This window comes from Ptychodera flava, chromosome 3 (assembly GCF_041260155.1).
Source record: "Ptychodera flava strain L36383 chromosome 3, AS_Pfla_20210202, whole genome shotgun sequence".
Classification (NCBI taxonomy): Eukaryota; Metazoa; Hemichordata; class Enteropneusta; family Ptychoderidae; genus Ptychodera; species Ptychodera flava.
Window position 1 is genome coordinate 15,143,656 of NC_091930.1, and position 9,660 is coordinate 15,153,315.

Consider the following 9,660-nt stretch of genomic DNA (forward strand, 5'->3'; position numbering starts at 1 on the left):
TGTAATCTATTCGATTTTGCTGATACTTTTAGTAACGCGTTTAAAGATAACAAAGTATCTAAATGAAAAAACAATGTTTAGATTGATGAATGAATATGAAATAGACCGTCTTAAATTAATATCGGAATACCCTTGTCAGAGAATGACCATTAAAGACGTTTGACGATTAAAGAAGCATTTTCATGCACACAATATTAGCTTAAATGAAGCAATACATGTTCGCTGATTCACGTGCAGGGAAAAAGATTATGTGGTGTAATATAGCTTGACCGTATCCCATCCACCGTTTGTTTTAAGAGGGTATAGCGCAATTTTAGGGTCTATCCGCCATTGATCCATGTATTACTGATTCTCAATCAAAAAAATAAATTAACTAAGATTCCCTTGTTTCCTGCTTCTTGAATAATTTACTGATTTCAGATATTCCGATAAATGAAGACTAGATCACATAAACCCAAACATCCCTATTGCACTTCCATTTGAAGATGCGAGCAGTGTAGACTATCACATACGGTACAGCATAAAACTGTACAAAAACATATGCCGCTTTGGCTGACTTTTCAGTTTTTACGGTCTGAAGAACAGTCGTTTTGATTCAAATTACAGTTTCATGACAAAAAGCCGGACACACTGAACCAATATGAGCATGCATTTATCGGCAGAAATAGAAACGGCAACTAGATAGATGAAAGTCAAAGACTATAATCTATGCAGAGGACAAAGACATTGTGACAGTGGCTAACCACTACTGATGGAATTGCGCGATCTAATAATGTCAAAACTATGAAGATATTGTGGTCATCATTAGGCGACGTTTTGTGAAAAGCAAGTACTGTGCTTTGTTGGTAGCATGGCTGAGTGATAGTTGAGTACTAATAAACTAATTGGCATGCATCAGCAAGGGATGAAGTAACATGTATTGTCAATTCAAATGCATTACAAAATGAGAAGCAAGTCTATCGAAATTCCCAATTTAAAAAGCTATTGCACTAACCATTTAATAAAGAGCCTCGTTAAGAACGGGCGAGGCTGATAAGATGGGTTTCTAACAAGGCACTAACTGATTGGATTTCATTATAATCTGAAGGGACTGGATACTTGGTAAATGTCAAATACTCAAGCCCGGACGTCGCCATGGGGATAGCGAATATAAGGTCTGTTTATTGCTCTTGTGATAAGGAGAGCGTTCAGTGAATTGTACTTTAGCAACACGATTTCACGCCGATGTTTTATAAAGGGATATCAGCGATTCTAAGCTTCTCTTGCAAAGTCTTAGATAAGACTTTTGTGAGTGAGCCCTAAACCACAACCTCCCACCAAAAACAATTATGAAAACGTGCAGCTTCAACACGTACATTTGATAAATATTAGATCCATGCATTGAACAAAATTTAAGTTGTGTGTTCAAAATCTTAAGTTTTAAAAGGATGTCGCAGTAAAAACGTTTTCCAGTATTACCCGCTGCTTTGAGGGTTTCATATGTAATCTGGTATTTTTTATGTGAAACCACTTCGTCTCCATTTGTATAATACAATTTAAAGCTGTTATTTCAAATCATGTCGAAATGAGCAGTTTGCAACTTGTGATCTAGTGTAAGAGACAGCGAACAGCTATAGTCCCTTTGAAGAAGTTTAAAAGTCGATGTTTTGACCTCTTCGTTCTCACATTCGCATGGCAGCTCCTCAGTATTCCGTCGAGCATTCGTATTTTACGAAACAAAAGTCTCCTGTGTCTTTTCAGTGGTGCAGGTCGATCACTGCACAGTGTCATACTCTCAAGTACGGTACATCCGAAACCAATGTTTCCTCTGCCAGACAATGCACCTGTAAAACTTACTTTTCAACACCACGATCTGCTGAATGCGTCGGTCAAGGATGTGAGTTGTGAATTCATAGAATACGGAGGTCAAGACGGGTAGGTAACCTTCCATAATTTCAAAGTGCGAAACGGGCACCTTCTGTACACAAGACAAAATTTACCCCAGGCTTCTATATAAGCTATTTTGTTTAAAAACGGTAAAATGTTTATATGTTCAACATTATTATAATCTTCAGTGTCTGAAACAAGTGGCTTTCATTGCAATTGCTGAAGGCATAACTCGACCATGTAGTTTGTCACATAACATCGTGTAATCGTTTACAGAAAGTGATTCAGTGATCAGTTTTTACAAATTAAACACGAGTAAGGATGAATGAACACATAGGTCATTCTGATACAAATTAAATTAATTTCAAAGGCGATTTCTCCTTCGCTACTCAACTCAAGTCACTTATGTTACCCGCTATTATCACACACGGTGATCTGTGCCCACTTCCCGAAAATCTCTCAACACAATACAACGGTAATTCGGCCATCAACTGTATTGGCTAATTGTAGATAACACTATGCGTTAATAGGTACATTTCTATTACCTAACTTATAAGAATATACCGTCGCCATGGCAACAGACTCATGGTGATCATCAGGGCGTCTGGCGTCATAGAAACTTCAAATCGAAGGGGTTACGTTTTCACAGCTATTTCCTCATTCACAGTGTCGCATCGGTTATTTACTTTAATTGACACCTTACTCAAAAATGACTAATAACCTTCGTATTCTTTCTGAGAAAAACAAGAACATCCCAAAACAGGAAAGGAGGTAAACAATTTTATTACATGTACATTTCGAGCATAAAACATGTAATATCTTCAGTATTTTTTGCTTTCAGGCAAACTATGTGGTGGAATTCTACAGGATGTCACGTTCACAGCACTAGTCAGACAGCAACGATCTGTTACTGCAACCATCTCACCAGTTTTGGTGTACTTGTTCGATTAAGAGACTTTGAAGTCAGTTTGCCAATTTTCAGTGTTGTTCTTCTTTGAAGAAATGACTCTTTGTCACCGTTGAGATCGCTCATTAGATGTTCATAATATGCTGCCGAACAGAAATTTTCAAGACAAGTCCTCCACTTGTACAAACATTTTATAATATACACATAGATAACCACTTAGATACGCACACACACACACACACACACACACACACACACACACAAAAATACACAATATATATATATATATATATATATATATATATATATATATATATATATATATATATTATATATATATATATATATATATATATATATATATATATATACACTTGTCATATTCTTCACCGTTTCGGCAATTGAAAACATTATTCGGACGCGGTGGAGTTATTTGTATTCGTAGTGTTGCCCAATAATGCCCTGCTTATGTATTCGTATAATGTGCATTTTAATTCGTAGGTACCAACAATTCATGTGACGTCATTGAAATTAATCAGTGTGATTGGCTGTGGCATTTCTTTATTCTCCATTGTCTTGACGATTCTAACATTTGCTTTGCTCGGGTAGGTCTCTTTATGTGTTGCTCGTTCAATTGCAAAAGAATGACAATTACCCCATTGGGTAAGGCATCGTAATAAACTCACATGTCTGGTATGTATTCTATTTGTCCTGTCAAACATAATTTCAATGTTAATAAAAAAGTTAACTAGGTAATAATATTATCTCCGTATTGTCTTATTTGCAAGTTAGACTAATGTTTCGACAGAGCGGCGTTTCTGATATGCCAAGTAAAAATCGTTTTATAGTTTTATCACTGATCAAAATAACTTTAAAACCATTCTGCGAAAAGTTTCAAAAGTTTACCTTTATATCTATATATCGATATATCTGTATATGAATCTGTGTCGAAAAATTAAAATAATTTGCCACTTTTCGTAGATTTTTGAATTTCATATTCGATTTATCTTCGGCGTGTATGCGGGTCGAAGCTGAAGTTTTGGAAACCAAGACGATTGATTGTATTTATTGCCCCAAGGGCATTAGAATGAGCCAACATCAGAAAAGCATGGCGGGAAATTGATGTCCAAAGGTGCACTTTACCCTTGAAAAAGTGCCATCATTTGTCCGATAACTGTTGTTTATAATAAAGGGTGTAACATAAGCGTTTGAATGAGACATACGTTTGTATACATTTTACGACCTGATCTTCCAAATTAAATCTAAAGATTTTATTTCCCGTGCAGTTTATCGCAGATCTGTATAGTTAATTGTCTAAATAAAGGACATCTCTGATATTTCATATTCGAGGTTGCATACGCCAGAGCGCATTATCCAGATAAATCTATGCCTTGCCATTGGTATAGGACAAATTATATTTGTGGCCGGCATGAAACAGACAAGTAACAAGGTAATAATTGTCCTTTTAGACTTCACTATTGAACGATAATTGACTTCAAGAAGGAACTTATTTGAAACAGTCATTGCTAGCATAAAGTATGCCGTATTAAAACGTTATTCGTCCATAGGATAAAACGTCGAAAATCACCTGTACAAAGTCAATTTATCCGCTTATTGATTTTACTATGCACGTCTACTTACATTTTTCGAACTAGTCAGGTATTTGTACAAAATGTATGGTTATACAATATTAGTTTTACTTATTCATTCTACGTGTACATATTGATCTGCCCTCTAGAAAGGTACAACTCCAGATGTTTTTGAGAGCTACCTTGCTAAGGAAATATAGGGCAGCAAATGTATCAGTATGAAACTGATCTGAAGACTATTTCTCCTTGCCTATCACGCCAGATTGCTTGCACTGCAGTCGCCGCTCTTCTTCACTATTTCTTTACATCCGTCTTCTGTTGGATGTTGGTCGAGGGCATTCACCTCTATTTTCAACTGGTCGTGGTATTAAAAAAAGCTCTGAGGAGACGATTCATGGCTTACTATTTAATCGGTTGGGGTAAGTCCATTTACGGATCATGAGTGACTGAGTTATTTGGTTTGTCTCTTTGACAAACCAACCTCTAATTTGATCTGCACATGCCAAGTCTCCAAATGTTCGTACCTATCCTACATTTATAATCATTGCTCCATGAATGTGGTATCAGCACGTTCAGTCTCTGTGGCAAATATGTATATGCACAAAATGTTATTTGTATCGACACAGGTGTCCCTTTGGTACTTGTGGCAATCTCAGTCGGCTTTGGACATGCTTATTACGGTACTGATGATAAGTAAGTATTCCGTTGTTTGTATTTCTTAGACATGAATCGAAACATTTGTTTCTAGGTAACTACTTGACATGAGAGCGTCGACAAATTGCCATATTTATTTATGAGTGACCTCTCATAAAAATATATGATATTTTTCAATTCACATAATTATCGAAAGGGTAGGAAGCACATTACATCATGCATCACTCAAGGAACAGATGACGAGTAAACTTGCTAAGGGGCACAACACCATGCCCGAATCTTGAGCCTACGATTCTCCACTTGTGAATTTGCAATTTGCCTCATTCTGGTCTCAGAATCACCATCCTTGTGAACCTCGAGCAAAATTATTCACTCTAAAAGATCTTCTTTCTAGAAACTTAAGTATGGCATCCGCCGAACACGATTTGCGACTTGAGTTGTACCTATAGCAAACTAGTGCAGTTGTCAGTTCTTTACAATATCGGAAACGGAAAATGGCAAAGGAGGATAATCTCTTGTCTTAAAAATGTTAATTTCAGTCATGTGATGAATTTAGGTTTTTCTTTTATATGTGCGGTGCGGTATTAAATTCTAATGTATCAATAGTTTGTTTTCGTTTCAAATTTTACACTTGTTTTCTTATTGTGTTGTCAAACGTGTAATTTATATTGATGATTCTCTTAATTGAAAATTCAACGCACAGCTGCTGGTTGTCGGTGGAAAGTGATATGATTTTTGCATTCATTGGACCAATGCTGGCTGTTATCCTTTTCAATTTGGTGATATTGGGCATAGCACTCCGAGTGATTTGCCGGCGAATCACAAACAAAACTGAAGACAAGTATAAGAATATCAGGTAACAAATGCGTTCAGTTCAAATACATTCCTATTTTTAGATATGCTTTCACCATTCGGCGTCAGGCAGACTCATGAAATATAATATATATATATATATATATATATATATATATATATATATATATATATATAACATAAATTACTTCAAGTATAAAGTAATGGTATCTGTTACTTAGCTTCGAGCAATGTAATTTCCGACGACGACATCTGTATACTTCGATATATATATATATATATATATATATATATATATATATATATATATATATATATATATATATATATATATATATATATATATATATATATATATATATATATATAATATATATATATATATATATCACACTTCCGGATTTATATATTCACATTTTGAAATGAGCGAAACTTACATTAATGTTCAAATATTAATGTTATTATGATTCGGGTGAAACAATTTGCGAGTGTAACTCAAATTGTTCATGCATATATGTGAACATGTTCACAGATCAAGTCTGAAAGCTGCCATCCTTTTATTGCCATTGCTGGGCATGACTTGGCTGTTTGGTTTGCTGTCTGTTGACCGACACACCATCTTCTTTGAGTACGTATTTGCAGTTCTCAACTCACTCCAGGGTTTCTTCATATTCATCTTCTACTGTTGGACCAGTAAAGAGGTGAGGACAAAGTGTGCCTTTGAGAAGGATTTTGATATAGTCAATCTCGATTTCCTTTACAAAGTCATGAGTGCTTTCAACTTTGGCGGTTTGACTTTGTCAATTTCAGATAACCTAAAAAACTGAGCTCAAAATCGAGATGTTAATGACATATGCTTTCGGTTGCATGATAAAATTTATCCATTGGAATTCATGACGAAAGAAAGTTTAAATAGGATCTTAATTGAATATTATTTGTACTCCAAAAAGCGAATCAAAACTTCAAGAGGTATTAAGCATTCCTAATGCAAAATGGAAGCATTTTTAAGGACATACTTACAAGCTTACAATAGAGAGTAAGTCAAGAGCCTTTCAATTCAAAACTACAAACAAATGAATCTTTGCAACACTTATTTTTAAATTTAAATTTACGATTTCACTTGGAAAAGATGTACTTTTTACTTTTAGGAGATCACTAGATTTTGTGTATGGTATTAGGAACTTTAAAAGAAAAATTACAAAAAACTTTATAGCAATACAAGTACGTAGCTTTATTTATCATTGAAAACTGCATGGCCGAACTCCACACATCTTTGGTTTTCTGATGCTTTTTAAAAGAGTCTATTGAATCAAATTATAAATAGCAACAAAAAACAACAAAATTGTCCCTCATTTAAAGAACTGGGCATTCTATTCACGGTATGTTTGATTTTTTGTTGATCTGTTGTTACACTCAGTAAAATGAAATTAAAACTAAGTCACTAACTCACTCACTCACTCACTTACTCACTCAAATAAGTGACATTTCTAAAGACTAATTTTCCGTAGAACTTTCAGTAATTTATACAAATGGCATAAAAACATCTTTGTTCAGAGGAACATCGTTAAATATATGCAATTTGTTCTACACGACACCCTATCGCTTGCACAACGACATGCACTCTTTTATGAACGAATCATCCACATTGACGAAATTTTTAAAAAATCACATTAGGAAAGAAAATCAACGACTTAAGCAAAGTCTGTTAATTAAATATAAAGTTCGAAAACTTACGTTACTGGACTTTCCATCAATAGCTAGTGATTGCAGACTTATTGAATTCCTTATCTCGTGTTACAATTACTCTACTTGAATGTCAAGGTAAGACACGTGTTACAATATTGTAAACTTGCGTTTCTGCCTTGCAGGTGCGCTCTCAGCTTGCTCGAAGGAAGATTGCTTTTCTGACGGCTCGAGGGCAAAGTGGGAGCGTTACAGTATGGTCAAGTTTTGGGATGACGACGAACCGTGTGATGCCTTCACGGCGAACTGCCACTGTGTCGGTTAACCATTGCTGAGCAGGAACACGTCAGCACACATCTACACACAAGCAGGCCGAGCTGACAAGCTATAAACTGCGTATCTAGATATAAAAAAACACGAACACAAGAAAAAGTTGAAAAAATGATCGAAAGTTACAACTACTGAGCCTTTGATATCGACGTTAGAGTGTTTCTCGACCAATTCGCAAATAATTGAGGACGGACATAACGAAAACTTTCTGTTTAATCCGTCGGGAATAAAAGCCATTGATCAACATTGAATGTTCATTTAGACTTGATGTAGTCATTATTATCGAAGCGTGGACGATTGGCTCATCATTCTCCAGAGCCGAAGATTTTTTTTAAAATTGATGGCCCTGTTTCAATGATGATTACATTCAGTAATAAACTCGATGAATACACGGGCAGGTAAAGAACATGAAATCTCAAAAGTAAAAACAAACAATGGCTGTAGGTGGTCGTGGTTCTGATAATGTAGCAATCGTTCCGCCTTTCAAGTTAAATTGTTGTGACCCCTAACTTAGTAATGTTCTTTTTAAATATTTAACTTGTTCTACCCGAACAGAACTCCAAATCAGTAGACCAAAACATGGTGACACAAACACGCATACTGAAGCCTAATGTTCTGTGTTTGAAACAGTTTGAGGCCGTCAAGGCAATTTAAAACGTATCAATGACAAATGAGAATTGATTTTCATTGCAATGACTTGAATTGCAACTGTCACGACTACATATTTCATTATACCTTAAATGATGTATTATACAGTGTATAAATTAAAGCAAATTACAAAAATTTAAACTTTAATAGCATGAGCCAGCGGTATGTGATTTATTTTCCAAATGTACTCGCAGTGAAGAGAAAATCGTACCTTTATTTACCGACAGCATGTGCATCGTCTGAAAGCACTGAAACGCTGAGTTTCTTGGCTCGTAAGCCAACGAAAACAAGCTTTTTAAAGTAGAGGACCCTTAGAGAAAACGAAGGAAAAGACGAGTGAAATAGCCGGCTAACATCTGTTTTGCTTTACATCCTATCCACTTTTTAATCAAAATAGGTTTCTTCCAAGTGTGATACAGAATAAGTTATCACTTTTTATCCGTTCATATATGCGAATAGCAAGGAAATGACAGCTCCAACTGCTATCTGAGTAGGTTTGAAGGCGTTCTGTACCCATGTCCTAAGTATATGACTATATACTTTCATGTACCTTGTATAAAAGGTTTCTTGTCAGTATTTGTATTCTTGTCCGTTACTTCACCAAGTAAGATTTGTAAATATTGTGTGTGCCATGAAGTGCAAATCTGACATTATAAATGAAAATTGCTTATTATATTAATATATTGATGTTCTATATGTGAGACAGATTTACATGTTACTGCTTTTACTACAAAGGTTAACAAAATTGGCTGTTACATCGAAAGCGAAAACAATTTCTGTCATATATATATATATATATATATATATATATATATAATATATATATATATATATATATATATATATATATATATAATATATATATATATATATATATATATTACTGCTGCTTAATACTTGAAGTAGGCAGCAAAAACAGAATTCGATGCCAGGGTTGTAACTGTGATATACTTGTTTTGAAGCGGAATAAAATAGAAATGTTAATTATGATTGTTACGTATTCTTTAATTGATGTGAGAGTGTTGTGTTTACTGGTAATTGACTTACTTGTTTGGTCTGTTTTGTGTCTGTCTTTTTCGCAATTTATCATGGAATAATAATTTGGACTTATTATTGTTGAATTGTGGATGAGTATATTTGATTGCCAATATCGCAGTTTCAAGCCCTGGT

At 34.8% G+C, this 9,660-nt stretch overlaps 1 protein-coding gene across 1 annotated transcript; it reads left to right on the forward strand.

Annotated features, from left to right (window-relative positions):
* The first annotated feature begins 4,570 nt into the window (after positions 1 to 4,570).
* On the forward strand, positions 4,571 to 8,522 carry LOC139125080 (adhesion G-protein coupled receptor D1-like). The gene is made up of 5 exons (XM_070691192.1): positions 4,571 to 4,781; positions 4,989 to 5,055; positions 5,720 to 5,872; positions 6,362 to 6,530; positions 7,698 to 8,522. The coding sequence occupies exons 1-5, from the start codon at positions 4,571 to 4,573 to the stop codon at positions 7,845 to 7,847; spliced, it is 750 nt and encodes a 249-aa protein (XP_070547293.1). The 3' UTR covers positions 7,848 to 8,522.
* Positions 8,523 to 9,660: the final 1,138 nt, after the last annotated feature.